This window comes from Anopheles gambiae, chromosome 3 (genome assembly GCF_943734735.2).
Source record: "Anopheles gambiae chromosome 3, idAnoGambNW_F1_1, whole genome shotgun sequence".
Classification (NCBI taxonomy): Eukaryota; Metazoa; Arthropoda; class Insecta; order Diptera; family Culicidae; genus Anopheles; species Anopheles gambiae.
This window is the reverse complement of record NC_064602.1, coordinates 73,939,553-73,962,428: the sequence shown is the minus strand read 5'-3', so window position 1 is coordinate 73,962,428 and position 22,876 is coordinate 73,939,553. Positions and strand designations below refer to the sequence as shown.

Sequence of the window (22,876 nt, the reverse complement as noted above, 5' to 3'; positions counted from 1 at the left end):
TAGCGATGCATAACTTCAATGCGAAACCACACAACAGTATAGAGGAAATGAGAAAGCTCTCCTGCAAGTGATGAAGCTCAACTAGTTGGGGTATCCCACCAACAGAGAGCGCCACCAGCTTTTTCGCTATTTTTAGAATGTCGTTTGATGAGTCGTTTGCCGTCTGCTAAACGAAGTTTTTCTATATTCCGTTTAGGTAGAGTGCTTGAGTCGTTTAGAAGCCGTTTAGTGGTCGTTTAGTGGATTTGTGGCACTTGGGGTGGTCTTGTAGAAAATCTCGCGTTTTGCTTACATTGGCCGAGCAAAAATTTGACCGTTTCATTCGGTAAATTTATACTTTTTAGTGTTTTGTTTTCCGTTTCTCTATTTATACATTGTAAAAACAAATCATCAATTCACAAGCATGTTGCGGCTTTGCTCAATGTCGGATGTCGCGTGTCGGATAAGCTGCTCAAAGGACAACTTTGTCCGACATTCCTCGAGCAGTGCTGCCATCCAGCAGACACTGCTGACATCATTGCTCTTTGGGAATCAATTTGGCGTAAACAGTGCGCAAAACAAAACAAATCGATATCGATTCTTTCACCAAAGGGTAAAAGCAAATCTTTGGCCGCTCCAGTTTGTCGACACCAAAATGAGCGCTACGCTCGTGAATATAGCCGAGGAAGACTTCTTCGGCACGGTCATTCGGTACGGTTTGTACGTTGGGGCGATTTTCCAAATGGTGTGCCTGGCAGCGTGCATCGTCCTGCCCGACTCGTCCGGTGGCAGTGGTGAACCGGGAAGTTGGTCACCGAAGGTAAGCTGTGTGTGTGTTTTTGCAGTACAGTGGACAGTTTGATTCTTAACAAATTGGGTTCGTTCCTCTGCTTTCAGAACAACGACAGCGAAGACTCTAGCTCGGAACACTCCTCGCCACAGAACACTCCCAGAAGACCGTACCACCGTAGCCGCAAGCAGGACAAAAAGAAGCGCCGCTAAGCTGCTGGCACTCCTGCTGATCACTTTCCACGCAAAATCTACTTTAATAGCATTCCAACGCTAGTCTGAGATGTGTTAGATGTTTTGTCCCTTCTCTAGCTTTTAATCGATATTTTATCGGGCGACTTCGGCAATGAACGATCTCACTGCGTACTTAGCGATAGGAAGCTCAACGAGATCTTCGTCTACTACCATCCCGTAGTGAAACAAAATACTCATTAGCCAACCGAGACTAAATGTAACAGTGTACTTATTGTCAACTTATAAAACATTTAACTTCACAAACCAAAGGCGGTTAGTTCTTTCAATATTCGAAATTTAAAATCAAACACTTTAAAAGGCATTTACAAATCCACCGTCTACCAGTACAAGACTTTATATTGCAAAAGAAAACAGTTTCTTTCATTAACTTTACACATAACACATTGCACCCTTTTCTGGCAGGTCAACGTCATACTCCCCACGAACGGACAAGTACGTTAGATAACAAAACAGAAACCAAAAAAAAAACGGTAGAACGACAGGAAAATCAACAAAATTGCTCTCTAATTATGCTACAACGGGGTTTGTCCTTATTTTTCTTTTCAACTATTAACATACGCCTACACAGGAACTGGCGAGAAGAGTAGAGACCGAGTACGAAAAGTCCCGCCACCGCGACTTATGTCAGCTTCGAGTGGATCTCGTTCTGGGCGCACTTCATCACCGCCAGCGCTCCCTTTGCGATCAGGTCGTGGGCAAGATCGTAGCCGAGCTTCTCGCAGCGCTCGAACACCTCCCGCTCGATGTGCGCATGCCGGTGCATCCCGCAGAACAGATGCTCGCTGTCGTCCTTGAGCGTCGGCTCCACGATCTGGCGCCGATCGAGATTTTCGTTGTAATCGAGCACCTTGGCCGAAGCGAGAAACGGACACTTCTCTACGAGCGGTTCCACCCCGGGCAGCGGTGGTGGTGCCGCTTTCGTCTCATTAGCACCATTGTTCGCACCGTTGTCATGGTCCTGCTTTTTGCCCGTAACCGGGCACACCAGTCCGACGGCTATGCTGCCCACCAGATCGACCTTCTCCTCCGTGCTTACGAACGGACAGTCACCCATCACCTCCTGCCCGACCGGGAAGCGTGCGCTGGGGCAAAGATCGACCTGCTCCTGTTCGGTCGGCTTTACCTCATCCCCGTCCGGCGTTCCCTGGTCGGGCGCCACCTCACTCTCCAGCTCGTTACCATTCCGATCCGAGCCTACCTTCGCGTCCGTTACCAGCTTCGTCAGCTCGGACGAATAAGGACACTTCTTGAACAGCTCGCCGTGAATGTCGATAAACTTGGACAGATCCATCCGCGCACCGCCGTCCTTCGAGCAGCCGGGCAGCAGTATTTCGTTGTCGCGAATAATTTCCGGACTCTTCTTGCGCTGCTGCTGCTCGTGATCGATCGGGCAGACACGTTCCGCTTCCGGGCTGGAGGAGGAGGAGGAGGAGGAGGAAGCGCTTCCCTCCTCCTGGCGGCGCTTTTTCACCTCCCCACCGCGAGGTTTCCGCTCACCGTTCGTCCCCCGACTGTCGGCCAGATCGAGCGCACAGTCACCCTTCGTACGGATCTCCGTCTTACCATCCAAGCTCCAGACGGCGCCCTCCACGACGAGCTGGAATGATTCGTTGCCGCTTTCGTCCGACGAGTCCTGGGAGGCTCGCTTGCGCACGGGCGATCCATCCTCAGCATCATCAGCTCGCCAGCGACGTTTCAGGTCGGTCCGTACGGCCACCGGTGCGCTGCAGCCACCGCCGAGCGTCTTCAGGAAGCTTCGCTCCGTCAGTATCCGGCACTGCGTCTCCAGATGGCACAGCTTCCCGAGCATGCCCAGTATGTACTCGTCGTTCGAGCGACACTCCACCGCCAGTGCACCCTGCCCGACCGCGTACAGTATTTCGTGCGGCTCGATGATCTGATCGATGCGCTTGTTCCACCCCATCCGGACGAGCCCGGCCTGGGCCAGTATGATGCCGGCAAACTTGGACGCTTCCGCGTCGAGCTTCGCGAGCCGCGTGTTCAAGTTGCCCCGGATGTCGCAGACGGCGAGATGGGAATAGTAGCGCGCCAGCTGGGCCGACCGTCTGAGCGAGGACGTACCGACGATCGAGCCACGTGGCAGTGTTGCCAGCGTGCAGCCGCGATGCCGCTCGTTCAGCACGAGTGCGTCGCGCGGATCCTCGCGCTCCAGCACCGCCCCGATGGCCATACCGAGCGGCAGCGCGGTGGGCAAGTCTTTCAGCGAGTGTACGACAAAGTCCACGCCACCGGTACGGAGCGCATCCTCCAGGTCCTTGGTGAAGAGCGACTTTTCGCCGATCTTGGGCAGTGATTTGTTCAGCACCCGATCACCGACCGTTGTCATCGTATCTGTTTTGGGCGGGTGAAGAAGAAGAGCAGAAAAAGACAAATAATTATTTAAATTAATAACACATCAGGGGCATAGAAAAATAATGTTACTCCCTCTTATCGTGTTTTGGCAGAAGAAGCGAGAGTTTAAAGGTGAGAATATGCTGCAAGATTATATTATCATAACAATGCCAAAGCTGACGAACAGCATTGCGGTGTTGAAATCATTTAATTAGACCAGTGCCCAGCCTCTTATCTTCAGGTGTAACGGTTTGGAGTAGATTGGTCAGGAGAAGTTTGCTGCTTGCTGAGTTCTACCGTTGATAATGAGGCTTGCCGTGCCCTTTGTGCATTAATTGTGTGCCGCCAGCAGAAGAAAGGTGTTGCAATACATGAACTCTACAACCTGAACCTACCCTGAACTGGCTGATAGGAGCATCATATGGAGAAAAAAATCATGAATGCGCATTTGAGAGCATTTCTTCTTGCCTTAATCTATCGGGCCTATCGGCGAACAAGTAGCGAGACAGGCATAAGTAGCACACAGACAGTGTGGTAGGATTTATGCGCTGCTTGACCTTCGCAACAGGAATGTCTTGAGGGCATCAGGCGAAAGAACGGGCACGAACAGTTGTTATTGCCAATCAATGCTGAAGCTGTTTGAAACGAATATATCTGCCTTTCTAAATTTATGAAAGGCAAAAAATACGGTAACAAAAAACTGTCGTGAACTTTCCAAGGTCATAGGATGAAGAAGAAGAAGAAGAAGAAGACAAAAAACTTCCCACAAAATACCGGTTTAAGCAATAACGCTGAGGACCGCGTCCTAACGCGCTGGAGGGGAAGGTAAGTAATGACAAGGCGCTCCGCTCTAACATTCGCTCTGTGATTTGCATAATTCCTTCCCGCTGACTGCCAACTGACGTAACACGGTGTCGGTAATGGAACGTCGCGTTTGTCCACCCAAATCATTACTCAAAGTTTTCCGTGCGCATTCGCGTCAACTCTTTGCCAACGTCGCGCTGTTACTGGCCGCTGTGCCAAACGTGCAAATGTATCGCAATGTCCCGCCGCTTTTAATGTACGGCACTAAAAGCTTGCCCCCGAACGTGCCTCGAGAGGAGAGGAACATTGGAAGAAAAACGTTCTCAGATGTTAACAACACGTGTCTCCCGGTGTACGGGAGAAAACGTGCCGATACGAACGTACTGCCCCAGGTCGCATAATTTAGAAACAATATGGAATACATACAACATCGAATATGCATCAATGCCTATGTGTGTGTGTGTGTGATATGTGATCGATCGTATTGAATTGAGATACATGAGCCGGGGGGAGCGTGCTTGATGGCAACTGCCTATAACAGAGTCTTATCGCCAAACGCAGCAGCGAGCACAGTTATCGCGCTTCGCGTAAGCGCAGGGTCCGGAAGATGGAGAAGCGGAGTTCGTGAGCATGACTAGCGCGTTTCTGGTCGAAACAACTGGGCAGATATCTTCCCAACCCAACGGCCGGACGACACCGCCGCACGATGACTTTCAAATGACTGCGATCGTGCAATGGAATTGATGTGCCGCGAGCAGATTCTATTTTGAGCAGTTTTTGGCAAGCGCTGGAAGCAAAATTACTTACGAATCTCGTACACCACATCCGGGTTGAGCTTCTGGAGCAGCGAGATTACGTGCTTCGTTTGGGTGAGTGCCAGCTGGAAATGAAAACAAAAGCGAATTAATAACGTCCGCTTGACGAAGTTAAGCAATAAATGTGTGTGTGTGTGTTTTTTTTTTAATGACAGCATAATGAGTGCATCCAGTCGGTAGCAAACGATCCATTTTGCTTGGAACTCCCTCGCGCCCATTAGTCCCCATTAAGTGACCTCCAGTGGTGGTTGTGGTGTGTCAAAAGGTCGGCTTTGAAATTCTAATTGCCTGCAGCAAACGTTAGCTCATCCAAGTAGTCTGGGCGTTGGATATTGTCCCAGCGACACAGCAAAATGGACGTCGGGTTTCGTGCCGTTAATGAGGGGATGATATTGTCAGCCCTTTATTTATTACTTTAGTGCAAAGAAGCATGGAAGACCAGGACAGCAAAACAAAAAAAAAAACAATAAAAAAGATACGAAATTGATGTGCTATGTCCTTTCAATAAAGTGTGCGTGTGTACACCAGGGCAATCGAATTTTCTTTTCGCGCTCGTGTAACACTCCTAACATAACGCGTTTAAACTACTATCGCGCAATTTATAAATAATTTATTAATTTCTTTCAGCCCCCTTCTTTCAGTTTTATGTGTACCGGTGCCGCCTTAAAGTGGCGTCATGTTTGAGTGAATTTGAAGAGGGGGGGGGGGGGGGGGGGAGGGTTGATTTTTGGAAAATAAAAACCGAATCTGACCTGATCCAAAACAACGCACCAATGATTTAATAAACTTTCCACCTTTTTTTTAATTCGTAGAGCTTCATAACACGTGTGTTACGAGCAAGCTTAAAAAAAGCGACAAAGTACGTCAAAACCGATCACAAAAGTACGGAAAACGTTTGCTACACTTGAGTCAATATTTTTACCAATCCAATGGGGGATGGTGGTGGTGAAGGAACAACAGATTGTTTGATGGGGCTTCGCGTATGTCAATCATTTGTTTAACAAGCCTTACCCGCCCTCTCGGTACGGCATTACCAGTGTCCTGCGTATCTGTTTCAAGAATCCAAGAAGCCATAGGATAAGAAATTCAAATTGAAAGGGAAATTCTATGACTCTTCTTACTATGGACCAGGCGTCTGTTTTAACGAGTGTGGTACCCCCCGCGCATATAATCCCCAAGGTAAGCAAAAAGGGCTTAATCTTTATGAGCCATTGTCAGTTCACCGGTACCATAAATTGTAACACTTCTACCCCATCCCGTTTCCCTTTACCTACCTCACTTTTGCGCGATCCAACGCGGATCGTTTTCGTCGCGCGATCCTGCTGATCCTTCGCGCTCATGTTTGCTTTGATGGTTTTTTGTTTTAGGTCACTTTACTTGTCCCCAATTTCCGTACTTTTTACCGAGTCTTTTAGTTTTGTTTCCGTTTTTCTTTTCAAGCACGCACACACACACACACCTTTGACCAAACTTAAGCCGAAAGGTACATTTCACCCGGGACTGCACTGGCGCTATTACGCACCCCGCGCCTGTTTTCTGCGGTGGGTTGTGTAATGGCACATGTACGTTGGAGGGCGATCGCAGGCCAGCAACCAGGGCAGGGGTTGAACGTTCACTGTAACGACGCACCGTTTCGTGCCTAAAGGCAGGTCGCGCTCGTGATCATAGGCGCAGCAGCAGCACGCTCTCAATTCGACGACCAGTGAAAGTACCGCCTCGAACGTGGTCAATCTCCTGTGTAAGTGGGGTTCGTCGTCTTGAGGAGTTTGGAGCACCTGGGACGGTGGTTGTGGGAATGGGGAAATCTCACACCGATGCTGTGTGCTGGAGTGGAATTCCGTCTGCCTTGAGATGCTGCTGCTCACTAACATGAAAGTCCCGTTGGGTGGCAGTGGGAAGCCGCGATTGTCGCTTATCCCGTTAGATTGCGTGGTTTGACTGCACTCTCTGCACCCCAAGAACGAGCACCGATTGCACTTTTCCCTCGCACACGAGCTTATCAATAGAGAATTTGCCACAAATTGCACTAGCGGAACACGGCCACGGCAACACGGCTGTATAGGGGGATGGGAGAGGTTACGCGGCAATGAAGTACTACTTGCGCCCGCGGAACTGTTTACATAATGGGTGGTGATGGTGTGTCTTTCACTCGCAACAGTTCACACCCCACCGCCACAAATTCACGACTTTTGTGCTGCACGAACCACGGCACGGCACGGAACGGCACGAACGGAAAGGAGACTGTGATTCGCTGCGTGGCCTACTCTGGTGTGTCACCGTGACCAGCCTCGTACGCACATTCCACGCGGAGCACAACACACACACTGCGAGCGCACACTTGGCGTGCGAGAACGGAACGGCTCGAGGGAAACGGGTTCCGTAAAGGGGGGCACACGTTCGGTTGTCGATAGAAAGGAAAGGGGGTAACTACCAAGGTGGCTAGCACGTGGTGTGCCAAACCGAGAGAGAGAAGGAGAGAGAGAGAGAGAGAGCTCGCCCGAGCACGTTGACGTTTGAGCCCGTTTGACGTACGCAAGCTTTGTTTACGTTTTATTTTTGTCTTGGCAGTTATTTTTATTCTATTTTTTTTCGTTTTTTTTCTGTCCTGCTTGTTTTACATAAAGTTATGCAAATAAAATAGATACTATTATCATTATCACTATACAAAATTCTAATAAATTTCCTACTCTCTTTCATAGGCTAATTCCTATGCTGCACATCTACTACCGGGTATGTTTTGTTGACTGGAACAGGAATTGTATCGGATACATACCCGAAAGGCCCAAGAATCGTTCCGAGTCCGACTCCAGAACAGTTATAGGTACAGTTCTTGAAAAAAAGGAAATCGGGAGCTTTTTCTGGATCAGTATGTGTTCACGATCGGTACCCACCAGGACCAGAATGGGTATCGGTATCAGTTCCAGGTCCTTTATGGGTTTAGTTGTAGTTCCAGGAGTAATGTTTATTCATGAGTAGTTCCAGGACCGGTATGAGTTCAGTATCAGTTCCAAGTCCTGTATTTATTCAGTATCACTTCCAAGACCGGTATGGTTACATCATAGGTTCTAGGACCGGTATGGGTTCATGATAGATTCCAGGATCATTATGGGTTCATGACAGGTTCCAGGACCGGTATGGGTTCATGATCGTTTCCAGGGGAGGTATGTTCAGTATTGGTTCCTGGATCCGTTAGGATTCAGTTTCGGATCCTGGACATGCGTTGGTTCAATGCCGGTTCTGAAGGCATTAGGTCATATGTAATTCTTGAACCAGAAAAGGTTATGTATTGGTGGCAAGGAAAATTATAGGTTTGATTTTGATTTTAGGTCTCTTGAGGGGTGGTCATAAGAAACTCATTTTAAATGGGTTTCGAGTCCATTGCTTTCAATACACTCTTTACAGTAAAGGGGATGTTTGAAATTTATTTGCGTAGCCCTGTAACCTGGCCAAATAACATATTCTAATTATCTCTTGAAGTTTTATTTAATTCTTTTCAATTGACAATAATGTTACACAGAAGAGAAGAAACGTTTCTTTCTTTTGCATTTTATTCGCTTCATCATCATCATCATTTGCATAAGACACTAGAGTTTCACAGCTACAGCAATAAGTAACATTACAGCAGTAAGAAATACTTAAATACGGTCAACGCCTGTTGTAGTTTATAATTTCATGCCAACCATTTTTTGTAAACAAATGTTCTGTCCGAGACACGGGAGGGGGAAATAATTTTAACCATTTTGCGTGTCCAAAAGCAAAAGTTTTAAAAAATTGGGCCACTGCCACAAGCACGAGCGACTCCAGCATACGTTAATAACATCATTGAATCACTGAATTTGATTGTGTTGCAATATAAAACTACAGCCACATTCCTTCCAACTTGTACACTGCACTGCATAAGGAAGGAAGGAAAAGTATAATAGCGAAAAGAAAAATCCAGTAAACTAGAATAATGTATCTTTGCCCTTTAAAGGTAACAAACACACTGCACACCGCTCAGTACGTGCTAAAGTTGTAAGTACACACACACACATTGTGGGAACAAATTAATAATGTGAACAGCAAAAGCTCACACAGTACATGGAAATGTTGCTTTTGGCTCTTTTGCTTAGCACCTTAAACAAAAACAAAAAACAAAAGTGAGATAAGCGTGTAGCAATAAAATGATGTAAAACAGAAGTCTTTGTGCCGCGTGTGTGTAGTCTTTGTCCTATGTATCACTGTCTTTTTTTCGAAATGTGTTATGTTTAGTTAATTATTTTTTAGCTAAACCAATGCTTATTGCATATCTACTTCTCATAAGTTGTTGTCGTCTAATCTCTACCATGATCATTACAGTCACGTGTTCACGCGATGCTATCCACGATGCTAAATAGCGCAAACAGGCACACTTTAAAACAACATAAGTACACATTTCATTCCCTTGCAAACCCCACCCCAGCCTAGAGTGTTGAAATCTGTATCCGTTCCCCCATTTGGATACATGAGAGTTTGAATTTTGACATTTTTTCCCCCTATAGCGATCCCCACCTTACCGCCTGGAGTGCAGCAGCAACAACGACTATCCTGTCGTTTCCCTCCGAACTGGGGGGCCATTACGTGGACGAGTTGTTATAGTTTTGACGGCCACCGAGCTCGAGCAGGTAGCGATCGGGATGGTCCATCCAGTCGGCCGCCGTCATCTTGACCGTTCGCTGCCGTTCCGCTTCCTTCACCTGCCACTTCTTGATGTCGAGCTGGACGTCGCGCTGCTGCTGGTTGCCGCAGCCCCACACCTCGATCGAGAGGATTTTGTGCTGCAGCGCCCGGTACTCAAGCCGCTCGAAGTGCTCGTCCACGATCAGGATCGGCTTGCGCGGATCGGACCCAGCCCGCAGGCCCTTCGGGTAGCCGCGAATGTGCGTGTTCAGGTAGAGGCTTTTCGGCTTCTTCTCCAGCATTTGGAATCTGTACGTGGAAGAGCATGGCGCATTGTGAAACAACTAAAAGAAACGATAAACACTTGGGCACATACTTTGGCAGCAACTGCAGACAGCAGCTTCCTTCGTCGCCGATGTACAGGTGCGTTTCGCGCCACTCGTTCGGGTTGGCCACGCAGAACAGCAAATCGTCCTCGCAGCGAAACAGTATCAGGTTCGGTCCGCGATAGCCGAGCACGTGGTGCAAAAACCGGTTCGTGCCCGACCCATCTAGCCGCGAGTCGTACAGGGACGTCCAGTGCGAGGGCACCAGGGATAAGAGTTTCGCCAGGAAAATCTACCGAAAAATCAATTAAAAACAAAAATAAATTGACAAATCGACATGGAATTGCACCCTTTCCACCATTTCCAACTTACGTGCGATGTTAGGTTGGCCGAGTTGGGATTGATCGGTGCCGGCACGGACTGTGGTTTGCTGTACAGCGGTGGAAGCGAACCGGCCAGCAGCCATGCTTCGGACAGCGGCAGCAATGGTTGCTGATTCTTAAGCCGCTCGCGCTCTTCCGCGGTCAGCGGTTTGCCCGGTTCGCGGGGCAGCATGCTGGCGCCACCGATACCACCGCCAGCGCCGACACCACCGCCGAGCTCCTTGCCGAACGGGTTCGTTTTCTCGAGGATGGGTGTCTGCAACTCGAGCCCGTAGCTCGCTTCGCCCGCGTTGATGGCACTGATCGACACGACCGTCTCACTGTTGCTCACCATACTGTTGTCCATGATCGTGCGGTGGGAGGTGCTGAGCGCGTGCACGCAGTACTTGTGGATCGGCGGTACCAGCCGGGGCACGTTGTTCTCCAGCCAGCGGCAAATGTAGCCCGGGCTGAGCGATTCCTTCGAGAAGAAGCACGACTGCACGACCGAATCGAGCGTGCGGTTAAGCTGGAGGTTAAAAATGGACAAATTTAGTGACGATTTGTAACAATTGCAATAGGAAAGCGAGAATTCATTCCGAAAATGGTGTTTATATGCGCAAACATATTACCGATAGCTCATCATCCTCAATCTTTCAAAAACAGCGTTAGATTAAATACAATTGTGTTAACGATTTTGCAACAAACAATCGCTTATTGGTAATTATGTAGCCACTTACCAGCCGGCACGATTGGGGCCCATCGGAGTAGTGTGCCATCGCGAGATTGTAGCAGGTGCGCAGGAGATGCTTCAAGTTTTCCGGCTTTATCAGCTCGCTCTCGTTCAGATCGCCAAACATGCGCACGTAGCTCTCCAGTATGACGGAATCGTCCAGCAGGGCGAGAAACTTCTCACTCTGCTGCCGGAACGCCACCAGCCCCAGGTGTTCCGTTTTCGCGTGGCTCATGAACCGCAGATAGCGGAACAGCTTGTGCCCCAGGTCAGGGTACTTGGGAAACACGTAGCGCTGTGTTAAAAAAAGGGAAGACCGGTTTTTGGTGAGTTGCAGTGAATTCAAACAACGCGCACAATTCTCGCGCTCCGCTTACCGCAAACACGTCCCCCGTGACGCCGTGGATGCCGTGCAGTTCCTCACACTTTTTGGCCAGTATGCGGCCCAGCTTGTCCACCGGCTGGAACTGTGCCTGCGACCGGTCCTGTATGTCGGCCCCGCTCGCTGTGCGTGTCATGCCGCGCACACCGGGAGCAGCACCGGCCACAGCGCTGCCACCGTTCGCCTGCGCCGGTTCGCCCGCGCCCGCGTTTCCCTTCGCTTTCGAGGGACTGCTCGAACCGGACCCCTGCTGCTTCCCTCCACTGTGCGCGTTGCCCATCGTTAGTCGCGTGCAGGCTTTCCTCTGATTGCTAAGCTGCCTTTCGCACACCAATTGCACTAAGTACTCTGTAAAAGGGAAGGTAGAGAGGTAAAGCATTAAGAGACACATAGTTGAGCGTATTGCACCAGCAAGAAAAACGATTCAAACACACGCGGTGCGCTCGGATGGAAAACCTGTTCGCCTTGAAAAACCAGATCGCACGTGGCGACGCTCGAGGGGAGTGAATCTGTTTGCTACTGCATTTAATTATCGTCTTGGCGATACACCCAATATTGGTGTAAAGTACGCAATAGGTCTGATTGAAACAAAAACACAGCGATATGCCAGCTAGGAGATACGCGTCTCGGAATGATGAATCAGCAGCTTCCAGCTTCAATTGCCTTTTTTGCGTTTTGTTGAGCATTTCATGCTTCTAAAAACGTAGAAAATAGCTTATTGCACTTCAAGCACGGCCGCAGGGAAATGGAAAAGGGATTAAATACAAACTCGTCCGTCCCGTTACATGCATATGCAAGGGGGATAAAGCTCCCGTAGGGCACTAAATGCCATGAAATTTATGACCGTAGTGCTGTGTTCCGTCGCAAACTCCACCTATCACGCGCCACCTGTGCCATCGTTTGCTTTATCAATATCAAAATGACGAATGGGAACCGTGTTTTACGTGTTTCATTCATTGCTGCGTTCGCGATTTCTTCGGAGCTGATAAGGGGCTGTTGCTGTTACCGCTGATTCGTGGTGGAGGGGACCCTTCAAACGCTTCAAGAGGGTAATCTCGTTTCCAACGCATCCAATACGAATCCTGGTGGATAGCCTAAGCTCTACCGTCCGGACCAGTTTCTTACCTAATCCAATTCCGCCTCGCAAACAATGTTCCCGTGTGTTAATTGGTGTTTGTTTTTCGCTCTACCTACCCCGCACACACACTGATGGTTGCGGACACTTGTTGCGCTCGACGCTTGCCAAACGGCTGGGGAGGTGTGGGAGAGTACGGGCGGGGATACGGTTCCGAAAACGACGTAGGACGGGTTCTGCGCTTCGGGGTGCATGGGTTACACACGACAACGACGACGACGACGACGGCGGGAGCGGGCAGCCTTTGTCCTTGGCGTCCACATACGACAGAGATCAGATCAGTTTCACGGCACTGGAGCAGCTGGGCGCAATCATTCTATCATCCAGCAGCGGACACGGGGACACACACGGAAACGGGGCCAAGCTCGAAACTACGTTGTTTTCAGAATTTGGTTGGAATTTTCTTCTCCCCCCCTCTTCGGACGGATTTGTTTTGACAGCGAGCCCGTCCCCGCAGCGCAATTCGAGCTTTTTGACGGCCATCCTTTGCTCGAAACGTCAAACACCGTCACAACTAGTTTCAAAAAGCGTCGCCAGCGAAGGAATTTCGCACCGATTTCGAGCGTTGGCGACGGTTTTTGGCCTGCAGGACCCTCGCTCGAAAGGAAAAAAAACCCGTCACAACTTTACTTTCAAAAAGCGTCGCCAGCGAGGGAAATTCGCACCGATTTCGAGCGTTGGCGACCTCACGAAACCCGATTTTTGGCTCGCGTTGGGCGTGTTTAGAGGGTGAGGTTGAGCGTTCGAAGCGATTCAAATGAGCGATTCGGGTGACCAGAAATGGAGTGTGCGAAAAAGAAAACCGTGTGTACCGGTGCAGAATTGCTTGCGAATGCAATTGTTAATACAAAAATATCGCTTATGCTACTGTTGCTGTTGCTTGTGGAAATAGTGGAGAATAGAATAATAATCAAATGATTGCTAATAATGGCCGCTGGAATCACGCACATGGACAGAGCATCAGCGCAACCTATTCGGTCGGTTGCTAGGTAACCGTTTGGAAAGGAGAAAATGTATTTCAAACAAGCTGGAAAACCATTCGCCAACGTAGCAGATTAGAACAAACATACCCAACAATGGCTTCGTACCCGTGTGCAGTTTTCCCGGAGGAAATAGAACCATTTGTTCAAAGCATTCGTCCCTACCAGGTGGCCGATATAGGCAGCAAAGGGTAAGAGAGTCTCATTGCCAACCGTGTAATCTTCAAAATTACTCTCCACCCACGTGTGTTACTCCCCATCCGCAGATGGATCGAACAACACGAAGTGCTGCAGAAGCTCTGCCAGCAGGCCTTCATAGAGGCCACCACCAAGCAGGAAGAGGTGGTGAAGGAGCAGCTAATATTGGAGGACAAAATTCCACTCCTGGTGCACGAGCTGTATAGTGTGTTGGTGTGGCGCACGGAAGTCCTTCCCCGGCTGCTAGTACTGAAGAACCCCGACGCCTCCTTCGTGCTGTACAGCGTGATCTACCACGAGGCCAACGTGTGCTCGCTGCTCGAAACGGTCCTTTACCATCGGTCCGGCTGCGAGGCGCTCGGTAGCAACGCACTCGATCTTATCGACTACTGTGCCCAGGCTGCCGGGCGGCTGATTGGACTACTAGCGAACGGCTACAACGACCGGGAGGATGATCCACCGCCGGACGAACTGCTAAACGAATCGACCGCTGAGGAAGTGGTACGCATGGGACGCACCATGGACTTCCGCATCGGGGTCAAATCGCTCGGCATCGTGTCGTACCTCGTCGAAGGACTGGACCAGTTGCCGCTGAGTGCTGCCACGCGGCTAGTGCGCGTTCACGACTTTCCCTGCCTGATTGCGGAAGTGCTACACGCCAAGCCGTGGTTGCGCCGCAACCGCGAAGGTGTGTTTGAAAAGTATCGCAACGGCAGCTGGATACCGGCCCACGGCGACGCGATACTGAAGGTGACGGAAACCGAAGCCCAAACGTGGTTCTGTCTGTATCGGCTACTGTTCAACGGCGATCTTATGAGGGACTACGAAATCAACGGCTACCGGCACCGGGAAATTGGTAAATGCATTGGGTTAATGAACGAACAGCTGCTTGATCAGCTGCCGGCATTGATCCCGCTGAAGCAGCATCTCTGCACGCTTCAGCTCACGAACGAGGCGGGAGGAGGAACGGGGGGATCCACTGCTTCGTTGCTGCTGGAAGAGCTGCCAGAGGTACGCGAACGGCTGATGCAAGCGGCTCGGCGTACCGGCTGGGACCAGATAGTGGAAAAGCAGCGGAAGATTTTCATTGACCTGGAAGAGCACGATGTGGTCGAGATGGCAAAACGCATTGGCGCTGCCTACAATACCGACCTGCTGGAGCGATACACCGAGCAGGAGGAGAAAAAACGCAAGCAGGGTGAAAATGACGCGAGCGCGGTCAAGGTGTGTGGCAACTGTGGAGCTTCGGCAGCCAAGAAATGCTCCAACTGTATGCATGTGTACTACTGCTCTCGGTAAGAACAGTCGATCCAGCTGGATTCCAATTTGAAACTACAATAGTGTTCTTCACTGCGATACACATTACTTTTCTTCTTTCACAAACAGCGACTGTCAGCTGCAAAACTGGACCGACCACAAAGAACTCTGTCGTCAGCTGAAATAACGCCCCTCCTCCCCACGGTAGAGATTGCGGACCGTTCTCGATAATAAACTTGCGCACAGCAGAAGATGTAGTGGTTTTGTGTAATCTTTCAGCAGGATACACCTCGGTTTATGTGTGATCTTCTTACACGTTCACAAAATAACTCATAATGTACGGCGGCAACTGAGGTTTAGGCTGTCTGCCGAAGGTGCTCCTTGATGACGTCGAGGGCTGGAGTCTCCTCTCCGAAATCCTGAAGTAACAAATGGACGCAAACAAAAAAGACGAGAAATGCATTACCGTGATTGTCGGGAAAAGCAACGAGAGAGCCATCGGAGGATTTCCATTGAACGAAACACCTACCTTCAGCACGACGCAGGAGGCGCCGCAAATCTTTCGGGGCTTGCCTTCCTTGTCAATCTTGCACAGGCCGGACCATTCGCCGAGCTTCTTGTTGGAATCGACACGGATCAGTGGAATCTGGTGCTCGTTGCACAGGGCCGTGATCAGCTTCTTGTACTGCGGCTCGTCGCAGCTCTCGGCCAGAATGCACAGCACGGCCTGGCGTTTGTCGAGCGCCTTGCACGCTTCGTGAATACCGTGCACCAGTCCGTCGGCGATCAGCGACTTCTTCAGCACCTCCTGGAGGGCGGTGTTGACATCCATCGAGCCATCGACGGGCGCACTCGGGGCTTCACTGTAACACACGGTGCGGAAGAGAAGGACAACGAAACATCCGTCAATAGTTGCACATATACAAGCGATGTTGGTTGAAGCCAGTTGCTGGTAAGCGTGTTTTGTGGCACACTTGCGTCCTAGCACCCAGCCATGTCAACAAACTGATACTTACACTTCGACGTCGGACATTGTCTACACCACCAAGGTACGAGGACGAGGACCAAATCAGCAAAAAGACGAGAAAAAAAGAAAGAAAACAGAGCGTTAGTTTGTTCCAGCATAGTAACAAGGCCACATGGAAGATCGGTACGCCGCGCTGACATCAAAACACATCTTCCGCATCCGCTGACAAATGGTCACACACAGGAGCACCACCGGCCAACTCCATTCGTACATCCGCGCGCACACACATCCATCCATCCGTACAGCGCGGGGTACCAAATGGTGCAGCACAACGGTGGCTCTATTTATGCTATTTCAGACCACTTTCGACCAGCCAGGTGGCGCAATTACACGCTCACATTGCAGCCGAACGTTGCGGGAACCATTTTGATGCCTTTGGCGGCGCACAAATCGACATTTTCCAGCACTTACGGCAATTTATTTGCTAAGCGACACGAAATGTGTTTCACTATCGAAGCCTACGATTGACGGAAAAGAAAGAAAAAGACAGCAATCTGCCGGAGATCGCCGAGCGGAAGTTGATGGTGCCTGTCAGCTGTCAGATGATTCAACACTTGAGCTGTCAAGAATATTTCAGCACCTGCAACTGATTTCAAGCAAGTCGAAATGGTTTGAAATATTTCACGGCTAGCTAATTTTGGGGAATAAAAAATAATTTCGTAAGCAGCCAATTTGCGTAGGAGTTAGAATCGAATTTAATTTTACCATTTTACAATTAAAATAATTGTCTACCAGCCCATACAATACAATTGCTAACCCGGACACATCAGGCACAACAGGCGGCTCTGATTTGGAGGCGCTTGATCGATTCTCGATTTGACAGCAATGCAATTTTCTAATCTAAACGTAAACATCAAACACTTCTGGGCAAATAATCTTTTCCACAGTTTGGCGCGTCCTAGAACGGAAAACTTTGACCTAAATCTCATGCATCCGAGCTGTGCAGAAGGAAGCACGAAAGAACTAGCCGCACGGGAGAAACTTTTAGCCGATGACACAGAAGGAGTATATTTTCCCCCTTTTTCGCCGAAACCTTTCCCCCGATATGAAGCACAAAGCTTAAATTTAAGCAGAATTGGATATGCTTTTCCATTATTCAATTGGAATCGAAAGTCTGGTTTTAAAAGTCTAAATTCAGAGGCTAATTTAAGGAGGGGACAGAGATTAAAGTATAGCTATAGAGAAGAGGAAACAATAACTAACAAATAGTTCATCAACAGAAGCTTAACTTTGCATGAAAGTAGTTGTTAATTGATGACCATAAGCCCTTTGATTATAAAATATATTTTACTTTTTTTTTAAATAAATTTCTCTACATGAAGATCAATGAACTAAATTTCTGGGAAAGAAATCACTTTAACAAACTTGATTGAAAACGCCAATGCTGGTTGTTGCGAATACTAATAATAATGAAAGAGGGAGCGATGGCGGCCCAACAATAATGGTGGATGATTGTTTACCCATCGTCCGCCCCTTCCCCTCTGCCACCAGCCCCACAAACAATTAGACAAAAATGAAATGCTTGCTAGTTTATACAAAAGTTATATTCTTGCTTGCGCTCCAAACTAATAATAACAAAAGTCTCGCGACTAAGGGCTAAGTGTGTTGTAGTGGGGTTAAATAAATTTATTTCCATTAGATCCGCGTAACCGCGGGGACCGCCGCTTAGTCGGCCGACGACATTGCTCTGGCCTGTGCACGCACGCGCTTCTCGTACTCCAGCCGATTCTGGCAGTAGATGGTGTACGCTTCCGCCTGGGCCGGATCCTTGATGTTCGGTTCGTTCAGCAGATCCTGTATGCCGAGCAGGATCTGTTTGATGGTGATGGCCGGGCGCCAGTCCTTCTCCTCGTCCAGCAGCGACAGACACACCGTCCCGGAGGGGTACACGTTCGGGTGGAACAGCGGCGGCTCGAACTTACACTTCGGCGGGCTCGTCGGATAGTCGTCCTTGAATATCATCTTCAGCCGGTACAGTCCACCCTCCCAGGCGGTGCCCTTCTTGCCGGGTATGGCACACTCCCAGGTCATCAAATTCAGCGATCCGTCCGTGTTCTTCACCGGACGTGCGACGAAGCCGTACGGGTGATCCTTGCGCCAAGCTTTGCGCTCCTCGCCGAGTCGCGATGCTGCTATTCCGGACATGGTTCGGTCGGGGGACTCGCAGTCTCTTGGTTATGGTGCTGGTTGGTCGCTTTTTTTCTGGGAATGCGTAGGATGTTCTAATTTTTTTAGGGGGAGCTACGCGACGCTGCTTTCCACGCGCCCAATATTGTTTATGATGCGTATGGGCTGACAGCTTCCCTTGAAATAATTCACGCTGCCTTTGTTTCTCGAACAATTCATCGCAGCCTGCTACATGTGTGCGTGTGCGTATGCGTGTGTGTGCGTCTGTCATAGGCTGCATGACAGTTGAGGTGGTTGTGTCAACAGAAACCAAAATAACCACAAACAGCCCCAAACAACGCCGTGTGCCTGCGCGGGTCGAATAGTTGTTCAACTCGGAATATTGCATTCGATAGCGTTTAAAATTGTTGAAACGGAAATGGAAGAGGCTCATCTGTAACTCCGGAATATTATCCCAGGTCCAAAATAAAACGATTGTTCGGCGTGACCAGCATACCCTTCTTCACCGTACCTGCCAACCTTGATTTGGAGGAAATTTCGTGCATTTGATGTAAAGGTAACCAAAATTGACCTGTTTTTATGTTCCTGACCTTCCTCATCAAACGGTAATTTAAATCTGCTTGCAGGATGGCTTACGCGGTGCTGGAAACGACGGACGTACTCGGGAATAAGGAGATTCTAGCTGCACCCGAGGGCTGGGTCCGTTGCACAAATGGCAAACAGTACCTCTGTTGGCCGAACGTGCGGAACATTAACTCGCTAAATGCACTGCTACAGGATGCGCATAGCGTACCGTCATTGATGTGGGAAAAGCACGAGTGTGTCATTAAGCGGTCAAACCTGGCGACGCTCGCGCTGGCAACTAAAGCGATAGACGACATGCAGAACCCCAGCCCAGAAAAGGGCGCAAGTGCCAAAGCTACCTCTAACAGTCCTGCCGCGAACACGCGTAAAAATGCGCAGAAAAGGTTGCTCGATGAATCGACCCTTGACGATGCTGCCTGCTCCGACGCGGATCTATTGCAGGAAGGAGCGGCACCTAGAACGTCCCAAGCAATGGAAATGTTTATCGCACTCCAGCGCCTAATCGAAAAGAATCAAGAGGAGATGACGAAGAAAATGAACGAAGGCTTCTATCGAATACAGAAAACAATGGTCAGCCTAATGCACAAGCGGGGAGATGTAGAGGACTTGACGGACGCATCGGACACCTCGAACACGGTTCCGGCAGCAGCAGCAGCAGCAGCAGCATCACCAGCGCCGGCGGCGGTTAGCACCAAAAATTACTTTGGCTTCAATATGAAACCTCTCAAAACTGTCGAAGAAATGTACAAGTTCGAGGAGCGGTTGAACGCGGAAAACTATCGCAAGCAGGTGCACGCCTGGATCGACAGTATCGTTTCGTACGAGCGCAATCCGGAGGCTCGCATGATGGAAATTTTGGACCTCATGTTCGATCGGCACCTGCTGCCGCTGTTCAGCTGGACCGGCACTAGCACGAGGGGGATCAAGAAGCGGTCGTTCGCGAAGTATCGTAATATCATCAGCCTGTATGCGTACACCGGGACGACCTCTACGCACCAGGCGGACAAGCTCTTTGTGTCGCAGTTTTTTATGAAAAAGCTTCGACACGCAACGACCCGTGCCGCTACGCTGAAGGGGCTGCGAAGGTGCGTACCGCACTCGCCGGGACCGAGAAAAATACGAACGAGCAAGCCGGACAACAGTGAGGTGCGTGAGGTCGACGGGATCACAAAGTACGTTAAGATAAGCCGGGTCGACTACAGCACCATCTCGGAGAAGGTGCCCAGTGACTCTGGTAAGGATTGCAAGGATAGCATTGGTAACAGCAGCAGCAACAACTTGCAGACGCAGTTCAAACAAGATTCAAACGACACGCAGGATTTTATGGAGGATGACGACGAGTACATAGACTTTAGCAATATAGAGCTCAAGCCGGAGGAGGACATGCAGCCAACATTGTTCATGAGCGCGGATGAGGAGTCGGAATGATGCGGACGGTTGTTACGTACGGTGAAGAGTTTTAAGCTGATATTGGGATAGGTTGAGCAGCTGTTTTGTATACTGCCAGAATCTGTTCCATTCTTTATTTTTAATTGCGAGATAAGGCTCTTCTATATAGCTATGATTTAGCCTAAGAATTGTTTTTTTCACTTTATTGTGACACCTTTAGGCTGACGATACACGGCACGGAACCGTGAGATCCCTTCTCCACGAGGAAGTATGTGTATAGTTTTTTTTGCCATAGCGTTTTATTTGGTTTTATCATAAAAATAACAACAATTCGATAAATCTCTTTATCAAAGTATTTTATCACATGAATGGAAAAGGGGGAATAGTCAGTAACGGGCGAAGTGTTTGAATCTGGTGACATATTTCAAGCGCTGTAAATATTGCATTGAAATATTGCATCCGGCGTTATTCCTTGCGCTCTATTTGACATACGAGAAATGACAGCTGTTTGTTTCAATAGCCCGAATAACAACAAACAAAAGCACAAGGACAGCGGACGACGCCGATTCCGTGCAGGAATTTTGCGTTTTCTGTGGCGTACGGTGGAAATTATAAGGGAAAACCATTTGTTGCAAGCCAAGGTACACCAAGACGTAGTGCAACACGTAACCATCTTGTCGCAGCGGCAGGTAACATTAGGCAAACATAGCTGAGTTCTAAAGCTCGCGTTTTAATTTGTAGGATGCCCTACATCTTAGTGGAAATAGTGGACGAGGGTGGCAACAAGGAGCTGATTGCGGCGCCCGAAACATGGCTCGAGCGGGACGAAAGAGACTCGCAAGCGTTCCTCTGCTGGCCGAGTGTGCGGAACATTACCACGCTCAATGCGCTGCTGGCCGACGCCAGCAGCACTCCGTTGCCCGGGTGGGAAAAACACCCGTGCGTGATCAAGTGCTCAAACATACAGTCGCTTGCGATAGCTGGCAAAATGATTGACACCTTACAAAAACACTGGAAGGACTATGGCGGTGGTGCGTCGAAAAGGAGCAACCGACCGGGTGATGCCAGCAATGGGTCGAGTTTGAAAGTGAAGCAAGAAAATGGTTTCCGGGATGGGAACCGGACGGCTGCGCGGTTCGAGGACGAATCGGACGAAGAGGAGCTGACCGGCATGCTCGTCGAGCTGACGCGTAAGATCGAAAGCAGCAACGATGCGGTCAGAAAAAGACTGTACGATGGTTTCCGTCGGGTGGAGAAATGTTTGGACGAGTTGGCAGAAGAATCGCTTCCCATACCGAGTAGCAATACAACCAACCTGCGCAAGCCATCCGCCCAGGCATGGTCACCGCCGCACAGCGCGTTCGAGTTTTACGTCAACCCGCTTACCTGCATTGAAGAGATGAACGATTTCGAGGAGCGTTTGTACGACGACGAATATCGAACGCAGGTTCACCGTTGGATCGACTACACCATCGGCCACGAGCGCAAGCCGGTCAAGCGCATGGTGGAAATACTGGACGCGCTAATAGATATCGCTTTTTTGGCGAAATTTACCTGGACCGGCCGAAGCAGAACGGGCAAACTTGCCCTGGTGGACTACGCCAACATTGTTGACCTTTTCCAGTACGCCGGTACGACACAGACGCACCTAGCCACGCCACGGTTTGTGGCAGAATTCTTTTCCAGAAAGCTAAACCACCTTTCCGCGGCAAAGCTGAGACAAGCGCAGCAATTGCGCAACCTTCCGACGGGGGACAAACATCCAACCTACACGGAAGAAGACGACGATGAGAGCACCCAGACATCCGCGACACCATCGTGTACGTTAGAGGACGAAGATAGCAGCATCGCAGAAACCTCGGCACCGGAGACGATTGCGACAAAAGACGTCAACGCGGCATCCAGCGCTCCTTCTTCTCCTCCTTCTACACCGCACCCCGTTCTTCAAACCGCACAAAAGATGCAGCCCAAAAAGCTCACCACAAGCTCGGAGATTATTATCGATCGCTTTAACACCATCGAAGAGTTGGATGCGTTCGAAGAGCAGCTGAACGATCCGGAGATTCGTGTGCGCGTGCATCGCTGGGCTAGCGAAACGGTTGGCTACGAATCTGATCCAGATCGTCGCATGATGGAAATGTTGGACCTCTTGTTTGATCGTCACTTTCTACCCAAGTTTACGTGGCGAGGAAGGAGGGAAGGAAGCTACGCCCTGTTCAGGTACAGCAACATCCTGCGGCTGTTCCAATACATTGCCACTAGCGCGACGCACCTTGCCGACCCGCTTTATGTGGAGAAATTTTTATCCAACAAGCTGAGACATGCTAGCGTACGGGCGGAGCTGTACCAAGGGTTGCGAAAGTCGGTGCCGAGGAAGCGGCGCCTTGTATAATTGACACAACAATCGATTGGCTAGTGATATTGGAACGGTACCGAAGTGTGTGATGCTACTGGGACATTTGCAATGTTTTAGCGTGTTTTATGAATTGCACTGTATATATTAAAAAATAAAGAATACAAAGGATAATCATTCCAATATAACCTTGAGTAGTATACAGTATATGAATTAGTGGTGGAAGCTTGTTATCGGACCTACCCGATGCTGGAATCGATTCCGATTCCGGAGCCAATTTCGAAATTGACTCCGGGGCTAAATCCAAAATTGACTCCGGAATCGATACCGGAATCCGAATCAACCTGCAATTTGAACGGGTAACGGAATCAGGATTGACTCCAAAAAAGA

General features: G+C 49.5%; 7 protein-coding genes and 1 long non-coding RNA gene across 15 annotated transcripts; 4 read left to right on the top strand and 4 right to left on the bottom strand.

Annotated features, from left to right (window-relative positions):
- The first annotated feature begins 524 nt into the window (after positions 1-524).
- LOC4577539 (protein anon-73B1) lies at positions 525-1,271 on the top strand. The gene is made up of 2 exons (XM_001237241.3): positions 525-799; positions 877-1,271. Exons 1-2 carry the CDS (start codon positions 635-637, stop codon positions 979-981), a joined length of 270 nt encoding a protein of 89 aa, XP_001237242.1. The 5' UTR covers positions 525-634; the 3' UTR covers positions 982-1,271.
- A 53-nt stretch (positions 1,272-1,324) lies between these two features.
- Positions 1,325-7,450, bottom strand: LOC3291232 (uncharacterized). Its single transcript, XM_061661232.1, has 3 exons — positions 6,269-7,450; positions 4,987-5,059; positions 1,325-3,375 (listed from the first exon to the last, which is right to left on the bottom strand). The coding sequence occupies exons 1-3, from the start codon at positions 6,332-6,334 to the stop codon at positions 1,643-1,645; spliced, it is 1,872 nt and encodes a 623-aa protein (XP_061517216.1). The 5' UTR covers positions 6,335-7,450; the 3' UTR covers positions 1,325-1,642.
- LOC133393946 (uncharacterized) lies at positions 4,315-5,532 on the top strand. Its single transcript, XR_009766521.1, has 2 exons — positions 4,315-5,048; positions 5,150-5,532. It is a non-coding gene; the product is annotated as an uncharacterized LOC133393946 (long non-coding RNA).
- Positions 7,451-8,524: 1,074 nt separating the features above from the next.
- LOC1270849 (uncharacterized) lies at positions 8,525-13,042 on the bottom strand. Of its 8 annotated transcripts, XM_061661226.1 has the most exons (8): positions 12,205-12,502; positions 11,870-12,130; positions 11,431-11,783; positions 11,061-11,348; positions 10,953-10,973; positions 10,331-10,849; positions 10,009-10,250; positions 8,525-9,941 (listed from the first exon to the last, which is right to left on the bottom strand). In XM_061661226.1, exons 3-8 carry the CDS (start codon positions 11,713-11,715, stop codon positions 9,590-9,592), a joined length of 1,707 nt encoding a protein of 568 aa, XP_061517210.1. In that variant the 5' UTR covers positions 11,716-11,783; positions 11,870-12,130; positions 12,205-12,502; the 3' UTR covers positions 8,525-9,589. The 8 variants fall into 8 exon arrangements, with proteins under 8 accessions (XP_061517210.1, XP_061517208.1, XP_061517209.1 ...); XM_061661224.1 differs by lacking the exons at positions 11,870-12,130; positions 12,205-12,502 and adding an exon at positions 12,630-12,990; XM_061661225.1 differs by lacking the exons at positions 11,870-12,130; positions 12,205-12,502 and adding an exon at positions 12,561-12,971.
- A 76-nt stretch (positions 13,043-13,118) lies between these two features.
- On the top strand, positions 13,119-15,256 carry LOC1270850 (zinc finger MYND domain-containing protein 10 homolog). The gene is made up of 3 exons (XM_061661231.1): positions 13,119-13,741; positions 13,817-15,043; positions 15,135-15,256. Exons 1-3 carry the CDS (start codon positions 13,647-13,649, stop codon positions 15,190-15,192), a joined length of 1,380 nt encoding a protein of 459 aa, XP_061517215.1. The 5' UTR covers positions 13,119-13,646; the 3' UTR covers positions 15,193-15,256.
- A 4-nt stretch (positions 15,257-15,260) lies between these two features.
- On the bottom strand, positions 15,261-16,579 carry LOC1270851 (small ribosomal subunit protein eS12). Its single transcript, XM_309573.4, has 4 exons — positions 16,444-16,579; positions 16,022-16,041; positions 15,535-15,868; positions 15,261-15,424 (listed from the first exon to the last, which is right to left on the bottom strand). Exons 2-4 carry the CDS (start codon positions 16,036-16,038, stop codon positions 15,362-15,364), a joined length of 414 nt encoding a protein of 137 aa, XP_309573.2. The 5' UTR covers positions 16,039-16,041; positions 16,444-16,579; the 3' UTR covers positions 15,261-15,361.
- A 1,058-nt stretch (positions 16,580-17,637) lies between these two features.
- Positions 17,638-18,400, bottom strand: LOC1270852 (SUMO-conjugating enzyme UBC9-B). The gene has a single exon (XM_309574.4). The coding sequence runs from the start codon at positions 18,175-18,177 to the stop codon at positions 17,698-17,700; it is 480 nt and encodes a 159-aa protein (XP_309574.1). The 5' UTR covers positions 18,178-18,400; the 3' UTR covers positions 17,638-17,697.
- Positions 18,401-18,459: 59 nt separating this feature from the next.
- Positions 18,460-22,525, top strand: LOC133393169 (uncharacterized). Its single transcript, XM_061656631.1, has 3 exons — positions 18,460-18,715; positions 18,786-20,169; positions 20,843-22,525. Exons 2-3 carry the CDS (start codon positions 18,787-18,789, stop codon positions 22,523-22,525), a joined length of 3,066 nt encoding a protein of 1,021 aa, XP_061512615.1. The 5' UTR covers positions 18,460-18,715; position 18,786.
- Positions 22,526-22,876: the final 351 nt, after the last annotated feature.